Source organism: Xiphophorus maculatus, chromosome 10 (assembly GCF_002775205.1).
Source record: "Xiphophorus maculatus strain JP 163 A chromosome 10, X_maculatus-5.0-male, whole genome shotgun sequence".
In the NCBI taxonomy this organism is placed as follows: Eukaryota; Metazoa; Chordata; class Actinopteri; order Cyprinodontiformes; family Poeciliidae; genus Xiphophorus; species Xiphophorus maculatus.
This window is the reverse complement of record NC_036452.1, coordinates 23,569,096-23,589,012: the sequence shown is the minus strand read 5'-3', so window position 1 is coordinate 23,589,012 and position 19,917 is coordinate 23,569,096. Positions and strand designations below refer to the sequence as shown.

General features: G+C 40.8%; 2 protein-coding genes across 5 annotated transcripts in view; one reads left to right on the top strand and one right to left on the bottom strand.

Moving 5' to 3' along the window:
* Positions 1-1,188: 1,188 nt before the first annotated feature.
* Positions 1,189-6,951, top strand: aarsd1 (alanyl-tRNA synthetase domain containing 1). Its single transcript, XM_005812300.2, has 12 exons — positions 1,189-1,318; positions 1,601-1,729; positions 1,814-1,973; positions 2,611-2,668; positions 2,751-2,907; positions 3,594-3,710; positions 3,792-3,922; positions 4,022-4,088; positions 4,162-4,253; positions 5,159-5,213; positions 5,283-5,377; positions 5,460-6,951. The coding sequence occupies exons 1-12, from the start codon at positions 1,280-1,282 to the stop codon at positions 5,596-5,598; spliced, it is 1,239 nt and encodes a 412-aa protein (XP_005812357.1). The 5' UTR covers positions 1,189-1,279; the 3' UTR covers positions 5,599-6,951.
* A 299-nt stretch (positions 6,952-7,250) lies between these two features.
* The window catches only part of myof (myoferlin), a 39,238-nt gene continuing 26,571 nt past the window's right edge, over positions 7,251-19,917 (bottom strand). For all 4 annotated transcript variants that reach the window (XM_023341561.1, XM_023341563.1, XM_023341564.1 and 1 more), the window contains 23 exons: positions 19,767-19,844; positions 18,842-19,023; positions 18,303-18,461; positions 17,043-17,144; positions 16,804-16,965; positions 15,925-16,090; positions 15,774-15,850; positions 14,232-14,243; positions 14,049-14,147; positions 13,802-13,930; positions 11,858-12,013; positions 11,682-11,773; positions 11,435-11,605; positions 11,182-11,330; positions 10,967-11,106; positions 10,698-10,786; positions 10,521-10,616; positions 9,316-9,457; positions 9,135-9,234; positions 8,854-9,047; positions 8,524-8,633; positions 8,294-8,441; positions 7,251-7,745 (listed from right to left, as the gene is read on the bottom strand). In XM_023341561.1, the coding sequence (XP_023197329.1) occupies positions 7,707-7,745; positions 8,294-8,441; positions 8,524-8,633; positions 8,854-9,047; positions 9,135-9,234; positions 9,316-9,457; positions 10,521-10,616; positions 10,698-10,786; positions 10,967-11,106; positions 11,182-11,330; positions 11,435-11,605; positions 11,682-11,773; positions 11,858-12,013; positions 13,802-13,930; positions 14,049-14,147; positions 14,232-14,243; positions 15,774-15,850; positions 15,925-16,090; positions 16,804-16,965; positions 17,043-17,144; positions 18,303-18,461; positions 18,842-19,023; positions 19,767-19,844 (2,792 nt within the window). In that variant the 3' untranslated portion in view covers positions 7,251-7,706. The remainder of the gene's footprint in view (positions 7,746-8,293; positions 8,442-8,523; positions 8,634-8,853; positions 9,048-9,134; positions 9,235-9,315; positions 9,458-10,520; positions 10,617-10,697; positions 10,787-10,966; positions 11,107-11,181; positions 11,331-11,434; positions 11,606-11,681; positions 11,774-11,857; positions 12,014-13,801; positions 13,931-14,048; positions 14,148-14,231; positions 14,244-15,773; positions 15,851-15,924; positions 16,091-16,803; positions 16,966-17,042; positions 17,145-18,302; positions 18,462-18,841; positions 19,024-19,766; positions 19,845-19,917) is intronic.

Sequence of the window (19,917 nt, the reverse complement as noted above, 5' to 3'; positions counted from 1 at the left end):
AGATTTAATAATAGAAACAATTTGCAATCAGTAGATATGGAAAGAAAAAAAAACTATCACAAAACATGCAAAGATGGTAAGGCTGTATTTATTTATGAATCTTGACATACTGATAATGTGTTATGCTATATTGCATTTGGTTTAGTAGCTCTTAATATACATTTTTGATGACAATGAGACCAAAATCTGATACTGAAAAACTGTCTCAGCAGCAGGTCAGCAGCACAGGAGCACCACAGGGCACTGTACTTCCACTGTTCCTTTTCACTCTGGACAGATGTCCAATACAAGTCAGACTCCTATCATCTACTGTAGATTTCAATAGAAACAGAGTTAGAGCAAATACTATTATCAATCGTGGTTGTTGTTGGGAAGTATAAACACCTTGGTGTTCACCTGGACAGCAGACTGAACTTGACACCAGAGAGACAGAGCAGAGTTTGCCTTTTGAGGAATCCTTCAGTGTTTTTTTTAACCAGTTGCAGGGGTGTCAAACTCCAGTCCTCAAGGGCCGCAGTCCTGCAACTTTTAGTTGTGCCTCTGCTGCACCACCTGAATAGAATAATTAGGTCATTAGCAAGGCTCTGGAGAACTGATCTACACAAGGAGGAGGTAATTAAGTCATTTTATTCCAGTGTACCTGTTTGTACCTGTGTCACATCTAAAAACTGCAGGACTGCGGCCCTCGAGGACTGGAGTTTGACACCTGTGAGTTAAAGTGATTGAGGTCAAAGTTCTCATTTTCAACAGTGACCTGTTAACAAAATGCTGCTTATCTTCCCTAAATCTGTTGTTATCTTTTCTAACATTCTGTTGGGGCCGCAGTATCAGATCCAGGAACTCACAGTTCAAAAAGCTACTAAAGAAGTTTGGTTCTGTTCTGGGAACTACTGTGAAACATCTGGAGATGATGGTATAGAGAAATACTTTTTTATAAAATGAAGAACATTGAGGATAAAGAACATTAAATTATGTAATATGAGTTACTTTTTAATTTACCTCTGGGGTTCTACAATACAAGTATTCTAGAGTGTAACTGAACAGACAGACACTGATGTATTGTTTCGAACTAAGCAAATAGATAAAGGAAGAGTTCAACTGGGTGCCAGCCAATGATGCGTATGGCCCCTTTAAGGGATGCCCGACGAAAGAGGAAAAGCCGAAGTTGTTAAGTTTGGACTACATTGCTACCCGTGCTTCACTGACATCTTTGCGTGGATAAGTTCAAACGAGTCTGCACCACTTTCAGACTCAGGTTTCGCCTCTTAAACAGCCCAGAATGGCTTTCCAGTGTCAGAGAGACTGTTATATGAAAGAGGTACGAGTCTCTAAAGCGGAAGCTAAACTAAGCATCCCGGAAACGTAACCTTTAAATCCTGCTGGATCTACTAGCATGGCTGCTAAGCTACTATAGCTAAAGCTAACTTCACTTTTATTTTCAAGAATTAAAGTTTTTGTCTATTTTGAGCTTTGAATTGTGTGTTTATATTCATTGTGCATAGCATTTACTCACTGTGTTGCTCTTAAATCAATCGCAACATTGCCATACAACAATAGAAAAGCGTTGCTGGCTGACCCATTTCCATTCATTCGCTTTCAGTTTGTCACCTCTGTAGTATCCTGCTGTCCTGCGGAACTAAAACAAGAAGTGAATGGAAAGAAAGAAACCCTTAAAGGTTTTAATGTCCTGCTCCAAGATACAATCTTATTCCCTGAGGGAGGAGGCCAAGTAAGCGCGTTCATCATTAAGCTTGTTCCACCACTGAAAGTGTGTGTGCGTGTATGTGACGCTATTTTCTTGATGCTCTCACAGCCAGACGACCATGGTCTGATTGGAGAGGTTCCAGTTTTAAGAGTGACCAGGCAGGGACCGGATGCAGTCCACTTCGTGACCTCACCTGTGGAGGAGCGTCAGGAGGTGCGCCTGACTGTAGACTGGGAGAGGAGGTTTGATCACATGCAGCAACACTCAGGTGAGGAAGAGGAGGATCAAACAGCAGTGTTTTAACTGCCCTGAGATACAAATGCTTTCCAAGAATGTGTGCATTCTTCTCCGTTTGTCACAATCACAAACATCCAGGTATGTTATTAGGGTGCTATGTAATGGGTCAACACCAAAATAGTGCGTAGATGTTAAATGGAAGGAAAATGACACGTGGTTTTTCAATTTCACTACAAATGAAAATCTGAAGTCCTTTAATTGGAGAACAAAGTCCACTTGTGTCCAAATTATTCTCAGCATAAATCCAGCTGTTCTGTTTGTGGCCTCAGAGGTCTGTTAGAGAACAATACAGCATCATGGAGACCGGGCAGCACAGCAGACAAGTCAGGGAGGAAGTCCAGTCCTGACAGAGAGAGCCATTTAGCAAAAGACAAAAATAGGAGCACACTTAAAGATAACCCAGAGCCCATGTGTAAGAGGCATGAGTTAGATTCATCATGTGAACGTAGCGTTGTCACTGGGCTGGTGGAAAGAATGGATGAGGAAGCTGGGCGTGATTGGATGTCAGATTTTCATATTTGTTTATTTGTCCCTGAAGAAATACAGTGAGTCGAGAGTGTAACGTGAAAACATAAAATGTTCTAAGATATAGTTTTCTTCTTCCTTAGGCCAGCATTTAATCACAGCCCTGGCAGATGCAATGTTTGGATACAAGACCACTTCCTGGTACATCATCGGATCAGTTTCACTGTCGATAGAGACCTGAGCATTTCCCTGGTCTGATGTCATTTCCCCTCCCTCTCTTCAGGGACTTGGGCCGTCACAGAAGCACAATCGAACTGGACACTCCATCAGTTAAAGCCGCGCAGCTTCAGGAACTGGAAGAAGCCGTGAATGAGAAGATTCGAGCTGGGATTCCCGTCAATGTTCAACTCCTTGATTTAAGCGACCCTGCTGTGGAGAAAGTGCGTACACACACTTATGTTTACAAAAATGAATTTGCTTAATGGAAACACGCCAACACACATTTTTGTTAAGTTTTTGCACAAGACTTAAGTGGTAAAGTGGTCATATCAAAATAGATGGATTTTACAAACTGCAATAGAAACACTTTTCACAACAACAGCCCGATGTTACTACTGGCAAAAACGATGAAGACGGCAGGAAGTAGTAGTAGGATGATAGTTTTTGTTTTTTCAATGTTCAGCTGGCTCCACCAGAGCTCTCACAGCATCACAGCTCATCAAAAGTTGTTGCGTATTTGAACATGTTGAATCCAAAACTCTTCTGTAAAATCGCTGACTATAATTTCTCCAAAACGCCGCATACATAACCGCTCCCAAGTAGGCGGGACTTGTCGCTCCATCGCCTGAGTAAGACGCCAACGCCTCATCTTATGCCTGAAATATGAATGTGTTACTGTTTAAAAACCACAGCGGGAACGGACGTAATGACTTATCGCATGAACAAGCTCATTCACGTGATTTTAATTTCATTTCTCATTTAATAAAAACACTGCAGTTGTGAAATAGTTTTTTTACATTAGCAGAATATAGACAGATTTGTGCGCAGTAGTAATGGGAACACAGCAGCAGATACTGAGCTCTGCGATCAGTGATTGAAACGTGACCATGGTGTTTGTGCGAGGCAGGTGAGGAGTCGGGGGCTGCCAGACGACCATGCAGGGCCTATTCGAATCATCGACATGGAGGGCATTGATGCCAACATGTGCTGTGGAACCCATGTGACCAACCTCAGCCACTTACAGGTGACTCGCATCACTCCGACACAGACATCAGCTGAGGTGGTTACGATAAAAAACAACTTCTCTCCCAATTTTTCATCTAAGGTCATAAAGCTGCTGGGAACAGAGAAGGGAAAGAAAAACAAAACCAACCTCATCTTCCTTACAGGGAACAGAGTCCTGAAGTACGCGGAGAAGAGCTACAGCACAGAGCGATCGCTGGTCTCTCTCCTGAAGTAGGTTCAAACTGACATGTCTGAAGAACACAATGCCATTGCATTGTGTTCATTGCAAAGCTCAGAGATGAAAACATCGTCTTGGTCATGACTCCACAGGACGGGTCCAGACGAGCACGTCGAGGCCGTGGAGAAGATCCAGAAGTCTGTCAAGATGCTACAGAAGGTAGAAGGAGTTCAGCTTCTATCTGAAGCTGCAGCCCTGAGTTTTTATCCAACCTATCAAAATGCGTTTCCAGAGCAACCTGAGTCTGCTGCGGGACATGGCCGTGCTTATTTCTCGGGACTTTAAGAACAACCCTCACAGAGGAAACTTCTTCAGCTTTCACAAGTAAGATAAGCGGTCAACATAGAAAACTATTCATTACAATCAGAAAATAAGGATTTATGGGGGGATTTTATGTGATGGACTCACTTAATATTGCATCACTGTGTAAAGTCGAAAAGAATAAAGAGAACTGAAAAAAGAAAAGTTGAGGATTGAAGTCGGGATTCATGATATATCAGCATCCACATCGGCATCGGCCTGATGAGTAGAACGGTGTTGATAACAACCTATGTTTATTACCATCTTGTTCTTTGTTTCAGGAGGGGGCGGGGCTTGTCCCTGTGTGTAGCTCCAGCTCAGATGGAGGCCTGTCATAAGTTTTGCTGGACGATAAATTGCAATAAATGATAATATAGCATTTTGAGACCATTTTCAATTAATCTAATGCTAATGGCAAAATGCAAGTACAACCTCTCAAAGGTCAACAAACTGTAATTTCAAAAGTACCTTTAACACAGGAACCCGACATTTTAGATATACCAAAACAATAAATAAAATGGATTATTTCGTCCCTAAACAAAATTGACAAACTACTTTGCACCAAATGCTTGCATCATTTTTCAAAATGGCAGCTTTACAAAAATATTAAAGGGCAACATCACATTATTGCACTAATTTCAATTTATCATGCAATCAGATTACTGCTCATTGCGACAGGCTTACTCAGAGGGTTTCACAGTGGATTAATATTTCAATGTTAAAAAGGCATAGAAATATCGCAGTAAATATTGGTTATCAGCTCATAATAGCAATTGTTTTTTTGTTGTAATAGCATAATAGCAATTGTTTTTTTAATCAGTGCATCCCTAGTTTGCGGTTATAACATAATGTGCAAACTTTGGGGGATGAATAAAAACCTTTGCAATGCATTAGAAATTTCAATAATTGGAATCTTCCTCTAACTACAGAAAAGAAGGTGACAATGAGTTCATGAACATCATCGCCAATGAAATAAACACAGAGGTAAGACCTCCACCTGTCTGCTTCAGCCCTGCCTGATAATCCTGGAGTAATCGTTTTATTTGCCTGAAGGAAACTCTGGTTTTCCTCACTGTTGGAGAGGAAAAGGGAGCCGGTTTGTTTCTCCTCGCTGGACCTAGTGGACAAGTTACCAAATTAGGCCCACGGTAGGAGGAGACTCTGACATGTTACCATTGTATTATTATTATTTTTAAAAAGAGCTGTTGAAGACGCCTTTGTTCTCTTCAGGATTTTGGAGTTGCTTCAGGGAAAAGGGGCGGGGAAGAGCGGGCGTTTCCAAGGCAAAGCCAACAGTCTGGCACGCAGAGAGGAGGTGGAGGCTTTCCTGAGGCAGCACTGCAAACATCACAGCTCAGAGGAAGAGTAAAGCCTGCAGCAGAGAGCGCCCCCTGGAGGGAACTGCAACTCCACAACGACTTTAAACCCCAGTAAAAGATGTGTACAGAACGTTAAAATAAAGTCACATTATTGCAGTGGCATGCTAGTAGAACATTTAGAAAAGTCTGATCTTTATTTAGGAGCAAATTTATACATAAACAGTTTACAAAATAACTGGCACAACTGCTGACACCTGTTCTGTTGAAACATGTTTGGAGCCTACAGGGTGTTTGCACTGCTTCTCTAGATTCTCACAGCTGTTCTATCAGATTTCAGTCTGAGGCTTGGCCTGACCCAGAGAGAAGGTTCAACCTGTTTAGTGACTCATTCGCCCCTGATGGCCCATTTGCAGTTTTCTTGTAGAGTTGACTGTGATTCTATTTAAAATGTGAAAGTTGTATTTCTAAGCATTCATGATGGCAGGCAAAGGATGCTTTGCCCTCAGCATCACAGGTCTCTCACCGTACTGAGGTGGTAACAGCCTGGACATGGATACAGCTAAAGCTACAGTTTAGCTTGGCATGCGAACATTTGTAATGTTAGGGGTTGCTACGGTGACCACAAGATGCCACAGCATGCTGCAGCTCTGTGACAGTTTGGGATTTTTTGTCACCATTTACACCCATAAAAACTAGAAGTCATGAATTAGACATTTCTTGAAAAGTCAGAGAAATAAAATGTGTTGCGTTTTTTGTATTAGTTATTTTGTTAAACATTTCTTATTGTGGACATTCTTCCATGCTGAATAAAGTTTGTCCAGTATTAGATTATTTTCTAAACATTTTAGTGATATTCTGCAATATATGGTGAGTTTATATTAGGTCTGTACACATCTTTACCAGAGATGCCAGTTTGTCTATTTCTGTATGTAGATGTTAATTTTTTTTTTTAAATACTGGAGCCCTTTTCTAATGATGTACATATTTGTATGTGGGATACTGACAGGTGGCTCCTATAGCCATGTGAAATACAGGATGATGATTCAGAATAGAAATGCAGCCTCCGTTTAAATTAAACTGTTTTTACGGTGCACCGTCTGAGCTGCTTTTGCATATTTTACCTCCATGTGAAACATAACATTAAAAAACAAGATTGTTTTAATGTTATGCAATGAGATATGAAAGAACCACAATATGAAAAAGAAAAAAAAAAACTTAATACATCAGCCGCATTTCATAAACCTCTATGCTGAATGAGTATTTTAATAGATTAAGTTGAATTTTAATGAACATGCATCTTTGGGACTTAAAATTTGAAACTGTATTAACCAGTTTGTCACTGAACTCCTGTATCAGTTTCCCATATCGGTTTGCAGACATAATAAATCATAGAGTTGAACAAGCTGCTTAATTTTACTGTCATTGTTAACATGTCCATAACTGTTAGTGGTTGAAATCCTCTCCAGTGTTCAGCCTCAAATATTTCATCATAATATAATGAAAGAAATCCTGAAGAACAAACCTAATACAGATGGAATTTTCTCTTCTGCTGTCATATTTGCACAATAAATTTAGATTTTATTTGAAACTTTTGAGTCTTTATTGTATTTTTCCTCCAACATTGTTTTCCATTCATGTGAAAGTGATGCGCTACAGCAGCAAACGCCACTGGTGACTCATTCAAACAAATCCTCTGGAAATATTTAACTTCAATGTAAAACATGTTTAATATTTCACTTAAAAACAGGACATACATGATAGAACGGTTTGGCACAATAACATTAAGGAGACAAATCAGGAAGACACCTTGTAATGAAAGGATGACTTGCGATGAACGTCTTAAATCCGTCTCAGTGACCGTGTGGATAAAATCGTCCCCATACCAACGTAGAACCAGAACCCGTGTTCAGACTGCATGACCTTACAACGGACATTAAAACGGTTCAACCGCCTGTGCTTTTAGGCTGCATGGCAGCGTGAAACGTCAACAGTGTCCCATGGTTGTCGCCTTGAAGCTGTCTACATAAAATACACATTTATTATGGCAACAGTGCAAATATGCAAAAACACCCGCCTCAATAATAAAACACCGTCAGCTGTGAAAATAAAAGCAAATCCTGTTTGGTTTGGCTGAGTGTTCAGTCGGTGCGATCCGTTGTCACTGGAGCGGCTTCACGATCTTCATGGAGATGTAGTTCTGCAACAGAGAAGTTGAGACGAGTCAGCGCTGCTCCGGTACCTGGACTATATTATTTGGAGCATTTTTCATAAAGACATGTAGAAAAACATTCAGGTGGAATTAGATATCACTGTAACCTCACTGCAAACGCTGCTGCAGTGCTGATGCTGAACTTGGATCAAATGTCCAAACTTTGTCATGTGGGTCAAAATTGCCAAGTCAAAAGTAAAAGGCAGCCAGATTAAAGGAAAAACAGAAATGTCTGCGGTGATTAATAAACTAATCATGCTGTATTTTAATTGAAAAACTTTGCATATTTTTTCGCAGGTTATGAATATGCATGTTTGCCATATTCTACGTTTACAATTTGATGTCTAAACTCAGTCATACATCTATGTGAAAGCCTTTGCTGTATTTAGTTTAACAAATTATTAAAAACAGATTTGGTTGAACTACTTTGGGTAAAACTCACTGAATATATATACATTAAGAATAAAATTACCAAAAAAGCAAATGGTGTGGTTATTAAAGGACATATACTTTCATGTTATGTAATTTGCTCTTACTGGTAAAGAGTACAGCAGGATGGCGATGAAGAGCACGACGATGATGAGGATGATGAGTCCAAGGAACACCCACTTAAACCTTCTCCATACAATGAACTTCATGGTCTTGCAGGGGTTAGTGAACCAGAAGAAAGAGGTTTCTGGGCGGCTGGTGAGGGGATAAAGCAGCGTTTGTTCAGCTGAACTGAAACCCATCCCGTTCTGTACAGTTTGGTTCGGCGCCGTCTTACTTAGGAAAGTCTAGCTTTGGGTTCATGTTGGGTTCGTCCCGTCCTTTTCCTGCAGGTCTCTCGTCTGCTTCTGCTTCACTCACAATCTCCAGCGTCATCTCCACTTTACCCTGCCGAGACGAAAAAGTGAACAAGGACTCGGTTTGAACCAGTCTGTCCACAGACTCTCATCAAAACTGCTCTACAAACCTTACTGGTCCTCTTTTTACCTGTACGGTTAGAGTTACACCTCAAGGATTTATCTTTTTTCTTCAATCAAACTCCTCAGAAATTTGTCTTACAATGCAATAAGGAAGGGTTTTGTTAAAAAAAGGAACACTGTATGCTTACACCCAGTACTCTCTTCCCGTCCTGTTCGATGGAGCAAGGCCACCAGCCTCTGACTGACTGCTGAGCAAACAGAGACTTGGCAGTCGTCGGTTTGTCTGGCGTTACAATTTCCAGATTGTCCATCATGTTCAGGGAGCATTTCTCTGGAGTTTTGGCAGGAGGGACCAGCTTACGTAAATCCAGCTCCAGCGTGCCTGAAAACCAGGGTCAACAAGTTTAGTAGTTTCCACAGTTATGAATGTAAAAACTGTGTGACACAAGGTGCAGTTTTGGGCCTTTACCCAAGTAATCGTCCAATGAGAACTTGTCGTTATCCCATATCTGAAGCAGCATCTTGGGAGGAATCCTGAACTCTGTATTGTCAAGACTCCAAAAGTGTTCCTGATGCAGAACGAATACACACACGGTTACATTCATTCAACAAAGCCAGTCCACTTTACGAAAACCTTAAACACACCTTACCTTCTTGGAAACGAGGCAGAGCTGTTCAGCCGGCAGGTAGTCAAAGCCAAAGACAAACCGCCAGTTAAAGTTTCCGTCTCCATCCAGAGACCTGTAGTGGACGTCAGTCTTCTGTTTGTCCTCCTCCATGCCCGGCATCCAGCTGCCACAGAGAATGACAGAACTTGTACACTCATGAATGTCCTTTGATGCCTTGATTGGACAACAGCCGACCCTTACAGAAATACCACACAACCAGGCCAACAGGTTTGAATTTACCAAGGAAGTTTTTATCATCCACAATTGAAGAATTGTGAATGATAACTCTATATTCAGTCTCAAAAGTACATAGTAGTTGATTAAATGTCACTGTGTGAGCAACACCTTGACAACAAGCTTTCTGTTGCCATCAACAAGAGTCAATAGGGTTGAGGTCAGAGTTAAACTGAACTGAGGTTATTTTTAAAGCTGTTCCAGAAACTCCACAAGATGTTTTGTTCTTTCTGTTGGAACACCCAACTGCTTTTACTTTAACTTATGATCTGAGGTGAAGTTAAACAATTATGAGGTCATCTTCCTCATTCATTAATCAATCAATCCATTTCATGCAATGCATAACAAGAACAACCCACAGCTAAGCAAACCCTCCACATGATTCTACATTTAAAAAGCCTAATCTTAACTTCCTCTCATCGCTGTGGCCAAACAGGTCAATCTTCATCTGATCTGACCATAAAGGTAGTTTGTAATAGTTGCATATTTCAGCAGAACTTAAAGGTTTAGATTTTTGAGCAGCTCAGCATTCTCCCAGTCCAGATGTGAAGCAGGCAGTGGGTGGTGACACTGGTATTCCATCAGTTTCCAGTTCAATACAGGCTGGATGCTCAGTGGTTCCTGAACATCCTAACCACTTTTCTTTCATCAGAGGGTGACCATTTGGTTGTTCAAGATTACAACGTAATCTTACTACAAGTCTTGTCCCTTTATCTTTAAGGTTCATCGACATTCCCCTTTGTCAGACTCGATGTCAACCAAATTATTTTTGATGTACCAGGAAGAAGCTTTGGTCAGTTATAGTCACCAACAGGTACTCAACCTCAACAAGTTCAAATTAATTCTGAAACCTTCAACATCCATTATTGGAAGACTTCAGTACATACTTTAGCCTCTGTGACTTTGTTCCATTTGTAAAGTCGCTTCTTGTTGAAGAACTGACTGTAGCCTACCCTTTCACGTAGATATCGCTCATGTTCTCTCCCGTGATGCTGGTTTCATCCAGAGTGACGTCGGTGGTGTTCCAGATGACCGCTCGCAGGAAGAACCTGAACATCGGCACAGGTCATAAGGTCAGGTCAGCTCGGCGTCGTTGTGCATTCAACGAGGCAGAAACATTGCCGACTTACTTTTTGGGTTTGCGGGGTGTGATGTCAAAGGGAGGACCAGGGAGCCCGATGCTTTTGGGGAAGACGTCTACCCACATCTGAAGCTTTCCCTTTAACCAACATAACATAATCAGTATAACATAAACACTAATTTGACCATATATTCAGATTTTCTTTTGTCAAGGTAGTCATACCTGAAAATAAATGGAGTAAAAACTTTTCAGATTTTTACTAATAAAACAACTTTAAAAGCCATGCATGATTGGCCTCCTGGGTAACTGATGTCTAACCTGAGACAGATTTGGCTGGAAGGAGCTGTAGAGGGTCCTGGTCTCCACGTGTTCAGGAACCAGTCCCTGTGTTCTGAGGACATGCAGACAGAGGCGTTCTAGCGGCGGGCCCAGATGCTGGTGAATTTCCGTGTTGCTTTCTTTAAGACAAAACAGAGTTTCATATAACTTGGTTGAAACAAGCGACCCATTCTTACATCGTTTTAATCTCTTACCAAACTGAGCCAACGTGTAATCTTTTCCGTTGAACGTAAGAGACGTGCCGTTGTCCTCCGTCCTGGGCTTGGACAGGCCTTTCAGTCGGGCCAGGTTCTCCAGGATCTGAGACGGCTTCAGCTGATCCCGCCACTGGTTGATGCCAGAGCTTCAATGACACAGAATCATATTTCATCCCTGTCCATAAAACCTCTTCAGACATTTCACTGCATGTGGAGATGATAGAATGGAGCGGACCGCCGGTTTGCTCACATGCAGTAGGTCTGAGGAAGGCCGCAGTAGGAGTTGTATCGAGACATGAAGCGGTTCTCGAGGTCGATGACCGTCTCGCCGACCTTTTCATCACGAGTCAGGAGATCGTAGTCGTACACGGCAATTTTCAGGTCCTTGTCTTGAGGCAGGAAACACGTCATCTCAAACATCCTGAACAAGAGGAAGGGTGGAAAATGCTTAGCTTGACACTGGGGGAACGATGAACAACAAGGCCGAGTAGATTCACCTTCCAAACACAGGGTTTAGGATGTTGGGCAGGTAGTTATCTCTGTCGTCCACTGTGTTTCGGCCCACTGATATTTTAATGTACGGGTCACACTAAAAAGACAAACCAAGTTAAAGCAGAGGAAACCATGAGCATAATGAGGATTTTTTTGGTTGTCAGTACAGCTCCATTCTCACTCTGCCGTTGTTGTCTTTAGGCTGCAGGTCAATTGCCCGAACCACATAAATCCTGACCAGACACTCCTGGGGTCCGCTTTCCGGCAGCTCACGGAACTGCCGGGGCGGGGCAGCAATGCTGGGGTCATCTGGCAGGGGGTACACTTTGAACGCCCCCTAGTGGTAGGAACAGGGCAACACAGATGAGCTCAGCAGAATGTGGAAGTATGTCTTATACAACACAGTATGATATACGTACATAGCAACTGTACATTTGTGAAAAAGAAAAAAATACTGTGGGTGAATGAATGAATATTGATGACGGGGTGCGTGTATGCGTGTGTGCGCGGGGGACCATTTTCCTGACATATACTACGTTGTGGGGACACAATGCTCCTTGTGGGGACCGAAGCCTGGTCCCCACCAGGGGAAACGCTGTTTTTGGGTCAGGGGTCAGATTTAGGACTAAGGTGTGAATTGAGTTTTGGTTAGGGTTAGGTATGTAATGGATAGGGTTAGGGTAAGGTTTAGGTTTAGGTTGTAGAAATGAATGGAAGTCAATGGAAAGTTCCTGCAAAGATAGCTGTGCAAACGTGTGTGTGTGTGTGTAGGCATGTATAAGCATTGGTGGTGGACTGAATGAATTAACACTTACATTATGAGTGTGTAAAGAAATGAAAACATCAATCAAGTCATAATAGTGAGAAGAATAAATCAATAAGTCAGGTAATCAAACATACAATGGATCAATTAATAGTTAAAAAGTTCCTTTAAGTAGAGTTTGTTAGATTTTATACAGGAATTAGATGAGATGAGAAAGGAAGAGAAATACAGAAATAAGAGAAAAAGGAGGGGCAAGACAAAAAACAATAAAGTTAATCCATTAAATAATGATGTTGTTCATAATATAAGTGAAAATGATATGGAATTTATACCAAATATTATTTGGTATAAATTATACCAAATGTTATTTTCCATTGAAATGTGTTCAATATGTCAGACTGACAGCGGTCCTTGTTTTCCAATTCAGAATTGTCATTTTGGTCATGTTTAACATTGAAAGTAATCGTTTAGGATTGACATTGTTAAAAATGACTGAGGTGTCTCCTAATAAACCAAGACATTGTGATAATGAGATGAAACATCATCACAATGTCTCATCATAACTCCATTTCTTTTCAAGATGGTGGAAAGAGACGGAGTTACTTCTACCTGGAACGCCTGAACTGGTTTGTAGAGCCACAAAGCATGAAAATGTCTATCTGGTGTATTTTGTGCACAATTTCTACACATTCCACACTGAACCAGGTTCATTTTATGCATTTTTTCAGCTTTGTGTTGAATTTGGTGGAGTATTTCACTGGGTTACAAAAACCATTTTTTGGAAGTTGTTTGTTTTTTTCAACTGAATCAGGATTATTTTGTACCGCTGAATCCAAAGATGACATCCATTTTTCTCAGTCAGGTCAGGTTTTTATTCTAATTTGATTTAGAGAAATCTGATCTTCTGACTAAATTGATGACATTTTTGTGACATCATCAGTTAATTTCAGTTCATATTTCTCATCCAAAAAAAGGTTTTAGGAGAAAATAAATTGTTTTCTAACAGAGTGTTTTAATTAAATATTACAAACTTGGATTTCTGTAAATTGAATAATAAACACTGATAAGGGTAAGTACATGTGAACATTATGTCTCTGTCTCTTTCCTGTCCTGGTGGAATCTCTCCTCCTGCTCATCACTCATTGATCAGATTCTCAGGAAACTGATCCAGATGTGAGAACAAGTCCTGCATTTTGATGCTCATGTTGCTCCGTAGTTTAGAAAGTTGACCTGATCGAGCAAAACCAATGTGATTTTTGGATTCAGCTCATAAACATGACACTAAAACAGTTGAAAACCCCAGACAATGTTTTGGCTGTTAACCAGTATTTTATTCTGAATATGTTTTGGTACCAAACGGACCTTGAACTCTCCGACCACGGTGGGGTCTTCGTCCCCGTTTTCGTTCTTGCCTCGCTGCAGTTTGAACGTGTTGCAGAAGTCGGTCAACCCTTTGAAATCGTCGATATTCTCCAACTCACGGTCATACACCTGAAAATTTGCACCAACATGTAAGACTTGTGCAACCAGAAACATAACTCTGTTTGCCACATAATGAGCTGTGAAGGGTCAGGATCATTTCGTGTGGGAAGAAATCAAGTCTGCGTACTTTAAGGGTGTCGTAGCCTTTCCTGGTGTAAGGGCCGCATTTCTCCTGGTCTCCAACTGAGGCGTAGAATTTACTCCACCAATCAACCGTCTCCTTTTCCTGAAAGTGCGGTTGAGTTGCATGATTATCTTGGCACAGTTAAATGTGCAATCAGAACTTGAATGCTAGAAACGTTTGTCTCACCTTTTCTGCGTGCTTTGAAGACAGACAGGATGAGAAAAAAGGTCAATAAATGAGTCAGTCATGACATCACCATCAGAGAACACGGAATGGCGAAAGCGATGTGGCGAAGGATTAGTGAGCATTCCTGTTTTTATGATTGATGGTACAAGGGTGTAACAAGGAAGGCAGATGCACCTCTAACAAAAGTCTTCCAGTTTTACTAGCTTCGACCAATCAAAGATTTAAAAAAGGTTCAAATTAGAGTTCAGATTTATAGCTGGAGCTGAACCAAAATTCAGACCAGGATGCAGCAAAATTATCTGGTTGGTGATCGAGTTGGTCTCGCGCTTCTGTGGTGCATTTCTCAAAAAGCGTACAGTCCAAACAGCACAGAGAAAACTAAATGAAAACATGTGAAATAAAGACATGTTAATCTACTTAGAACAGTCTAAAAAGTGGATTACCCTGTTGAGGAAAGAAAGAACGGTGCATTAGATAGGACTAACAAGCGCAGCGCACTAAACTACTAATGTAGACATGATCCACTCCCATCAAATGTCCCAGAGGATTTATGCTCCACTATATAAAAAAAGTAAATATCAACCAAAAAAAAAACCCCAGAACTGTTGAGATCTCAGAATGTTTTTTTTTTTTAGAAAAACAAATTTACATTTTGAAATTAATCTAATCTCAGAAGATTAATTTCTGAGAAAAAGAAATTTGTGTTTGAAAAGTTGAACATTTGCTAGAAAAAACACAACATTTTTTAGATTAATCTCAGCTATATTAACTATCTCAACTAGAAAAACTATACAAGACATGAAAACAAACAATGAAATTTGAGTTTGAAAAGTCAAAAATTAACCCTGTGTTTACAAGTGACAAAATAGAGGCAGGAGATACTACACTATTTACTCAAATGGTGGTCTAAAGGCAAAACCAAAAAAAGCTTAATTAAAGTATGTCATGTTTACTTCAGGCTCTCATTAGAGTTAATTAGTTATTACAACAAAAAAATCAAATGTTCTCAATAATAAAATCTTAAATGCATTGCAACTCATTTACTTAGTAAAAGGCGTCTGGTTGTGTAAATACAGCAGTTCTATGAAGACATCAGTGGTTTGGGAAACCTGAGCCACAGCTCAGGGCGAAAGTGTCAACTGGATGATTTCTGGCCGTTTTCACCATAAATCTGAACGAACTGGAAAAGGCCAGCAGCCAGTCATCCCATCATCCCATCAGGGAGCCTTTGCTCCATGTTACACCCTCGCTGTGATCAAAATGACTCAGTGTGTCGATTAAAGCACTTCTAGATATGTTTGGTAAAAATCAGCTGCGATGTGGATTACAGCCATGTCACTGGTTTAGTGAAAGCTACAGGAAGTAATCATACATACAAACAGGGCAGTTGGGGAAGCCAGTTTGTTGAAAGCTGCAGACATACTGTATAAACACTGCAAGCCAAAGCATGGAAATCTGTCAAAATTTGACACTTTAGGAGCCAAATTTTGTTTGTGTTTAAACTCGGTGCTGGGGGGTCAGATACAAGAAGCTAGCATTAACCTGCGCCTCCAGCAGCGGTCGGCCCTCGTCCATCGTGATGGCAACGTCCTTACGAGGCGCAGTCATCATCAGAGCCACTGTTGGACAGAAATGAGGAAAGATTTTCTCCCATGTCTGGAACAACTTGTCGACTTGAGGCACTGGAACTCACTCTTGGAGGCCCTGGCTCCCGCGGAAGCGACGACGTACGGGTCACACCTGAACTCCTCCAGAGAGGTGATGGTGCACTGACCAACCACAGGCTTCCTGCCAAACGGCCGGTGGTCAATCACCTTCACCACGATGGGAGGAGTGTACATCTCATCCTTTGGAAGGAGCTGAGAGGGAAAGAATAGGAAACAACCTGAAGCTTTAGGAAGAAGTTTAGGATTTTATATTTAGCAAAACACACTGAGATGTCGAATGCTCATCCATGTCCTCTTACCACTTGTGTTTTATCCAAAAACTGATGTATTTTGATACAAAGTAGTGCGTAACTGAAGTGGGAGCAAAATGATGAATATCTATGAAGCTTTTTTAGACAGTGAGGTAGTGATAAGCTTCTTAAAGAGGTTTTATCTAAAGAAGCACTGGACATTAAAAACTAATTACGGGTAAAGTCATGTGACTTTGTTTGTGCTAAATGCTGCAGACATTTCCTGGTTGCAGTGTTTGGAAGAACACATCAACATATTTGAAATGTTTTTATGTCCAGTGCTTTATAGATTAAACCTCCTCTTGAAAAATGATTTGTTCTCTCTCTTTTTGGTCACAACTATTAAAATAAAAACATCAGTTCATCTGTTTCTTTTTCAGTTTAATGCACAGTTTGATAAAAAGTGTTAATTGGGATATATGTGACTTTTTCTGCAAAGTGCCTCAAGACAACATTTGTTATGAATTGATGCTATATATATATATACTGTATATATATATATACTGTATATACTGTATATATATATAAATATATAAAAGTTGAATTTCTTATTCAATTTCAGACTGAAGGACCAAAATGCTGCATTTGAAATATCCCTGTTGACGTCATCATTACCACTTTGATGAAGAGGACGGAGCCGGGGAAGTTGGGGCTCTTCTTCATGTTCTTGATCACAGCAGTCTCCACCCGCTGGCCTCCACACTCCACCACCAGGCTGGGGGAAGACACCGCCGCCAGCTGGTACGTCTTCATGTTCCTCAGACCCCACGCCAGAATCTGGTGGCCGAGAGGAGAGTCGGTCACACAGAGAGAAGGAGAGCATCGGTGGACCGGCGTCTGCCAATGAGCCTCACCTCCACGGCTGTGAGCTGCACCACCGGCCGGATCCCCTGAGGGACCATGTAGAGGTTCTCGGCTCTTTTTGGGGGAACCAGGGGAAGATCCCCCTCACCCGACTGCAAAAAGACAAACTTTCAACGTTTTGTTTCCAAGACTGACCGTAGAGAGACAAAAAAGGGAAGAGGATGAAATACCAGTTTGAAAAATATAAAACTTCTTACTTGAGCACTGAATTCAGGGTTTGTACAGGTTTCACATTTTAAAAAGTGTGATTGCTAAAAATGTATGGAAATACCAAGTAATTGATTAACCATTAACTGGAGTATTCAGACTCAAAAACAAGGCTATTTCCTGAAAGAAAATATTCGGAGCAGCAACTGAGCAAAAACTGCCCAAAAATATATACATTTAACACTGAAGATAAAAAAAAAAAGCTAATCTGTTCTACGCAGCTCTCCTCTAGTTTTGGCTTCACCTGGTTCAAATTCTGTAAAAACAAGCAAACCTCACATTAATCCTCACATTAAATATCTTTTACTATCCAGTTTTTAATTAGTTCATTTAAAAATTAACCAGCAGACCAGCCTGACTCTGTTCTGATGAGTCAAACAGAAGGAATGAGTTTCACACATGATGATTCTTTTAGCTGCAGTTGAATTGTTTGCTACACATGATGAACAGCATCATTGTTCATCACTGTTTTTGCATTCAAGGCAATAAAATAAACTTCTTATTTAAGAAGAATTAGCATTTTTATGTTGCACAATATACTTTGTAAGTGCAAGTTAAAAAGTTAAAATGAAAAAGTCGCAGTTATCTGGTTTAAAAGTTTTATTATCGGATTAATCCTGAGAATAATTGATAGAATAATCGATTGCTACAGTAATAGCTGCAGCTTTGATGCAGAACTTGATCAAAGATCAACATTACTGCACTAGATTATCCCAACATTATGAGCTAATCTCATCATTTCATTCTGTTGTTCACAGAATCAAACAAAAATCATTTTCCTGTTGTACTTTCCGTCTTTTCCCAGCATTCCCCATCCCAGTCGCTCAGCCTGCCAGCTGTAAGAACACGTTACCTCCAACGCTCTCAATTTAAAAACAGCAAGAGATGTTTGGTGTCAAGAAACCAAACTGTATAGGAACATTTGGTGTAGCAGGTAATTCAGTCCAAATGCAAAGCAGGAAGCAATGCTCCACAATTTCTAAGAATGTAAAGCCACCCGTTTCCCAGAGATGTACAGATAATTTTTTTTTGATAAATCAGACCTTGTCTTTAAGAATGAGTTCAGCAGCCACGAGTGCCTCCCCAGACCTCTGGCCCTTCTGGATGACGGGGTGCCACAGCAGCCTGGGCGTCTGATCCATCCCAGAGTTCAGCTTCACCAGCGGGACGCAAACGCTGCGGCCCAGCTGCTCGTCCTTCCCCTGCACACACCATCACATGTTTCACTTCCACAGAGTTCGGCTGGAATCCCCAACGGCAGAGAACCAATGAGGACCTGAGAAAACTCCCGGAGGGTAACGGATTTACTCAGCCACAGTCACGCCCGTTAGGAGGGGAAGAGATGGACGTTGTTTTGCAAGGAAATAAAAATCTGCAGAGAAGTTCTCCGGCATGAAAAAGAATGTTGTTACATTTAATAAAAGGCATGCTGAATCTTTCCTGAGGAAAATTAGTCCTTGAAAAGTCAATTTTCTGCCCTATGAAAGTTCAACGTTTGAACGATGCATTTACAGTCTGAAGCCATTTCATCTGTAAATGGGATCTTTCAATCGTTGTAACACAACACCACCATGCAGCCTACCACTTGGTCGCTGTCGTAGAACTCCAGCACCACGTCTGGAGGATTGGCGCCGACGTTCTTGGGGTCTCCGTAAATCTCCACGTCGCTGAAAATCAGAGTTTGGTCCCAGGTCGGGTTCAGAGTGGCCCGGAGCTTCTCGGTCGTCTTGCTAACGTGAAGGAAGGAAACGTGTGCGTACGGATCTGTAATGCGAGAAGACATGATTTTACCTCATCTTCATTTGCATGGGTCAGTCTTATTAAAAACACAAAGACTCGTCATGGTCAAGAGGGAGATCTGTAGCGGACATGATGCTGAACTGCTTTTCTCCAGGTCACTTCAAAACGTGGTCTGAGATATAGTCACATCAACCGACTAGCTTGTGATTTAAATATTTAGGGGTTTTTTTAGCTAAATATTTACTTTACAAATATTTTGTTTGCCAACTAGATATTTAGTTCCAATTGAGATCTTTTCTTTAAATATTTAGCTCAGACCTAAAAATTTAGCCATCAAGCTAAATATTTAACTCATGACTAAATATTTATGTCAGAGATAAATATTTAGTTTGTAAACTACATATTTAGTCTACAGACTAAATATTTAGCTTCAAATTTAATACTTTATTTAACTAAACATTTGGCTTGTGAATTATATCTGGTTAGGAACTGCACACATTTATGAATGTATGAACATGATTAAAATATAACTTTGAAAATGAACACTCAGCTTATTTCCCAGGCTAAATAAACCAAATATTGCTGTTAATATTTTACTGTGTAACTTTTCAAGCGCGGCCCGGTAGCAGAGCGCCGTTTGACCTGCTGCAGAAGCGATCCTTTAAAAGGATTTCACTTTTTCGACTGAAATAAAATAAACTTTTTCATAACATTCTAATTTCCTGACATGGATCCGTCCCCCCCCCCCCCCACAGATAAAATCTTACCAGAGAAACTGTCTTTGTCCATAGAGATCAGGTTCCTGGCCTGGTAGAGATAGACTCGGAGGTGGTACATGTACGACCCTGCAGAGGAGTTATGGAAAATGCTATAAATTCACATCTGACCCTTCTGGCCTGTGGTATGTTATGTTCTGAT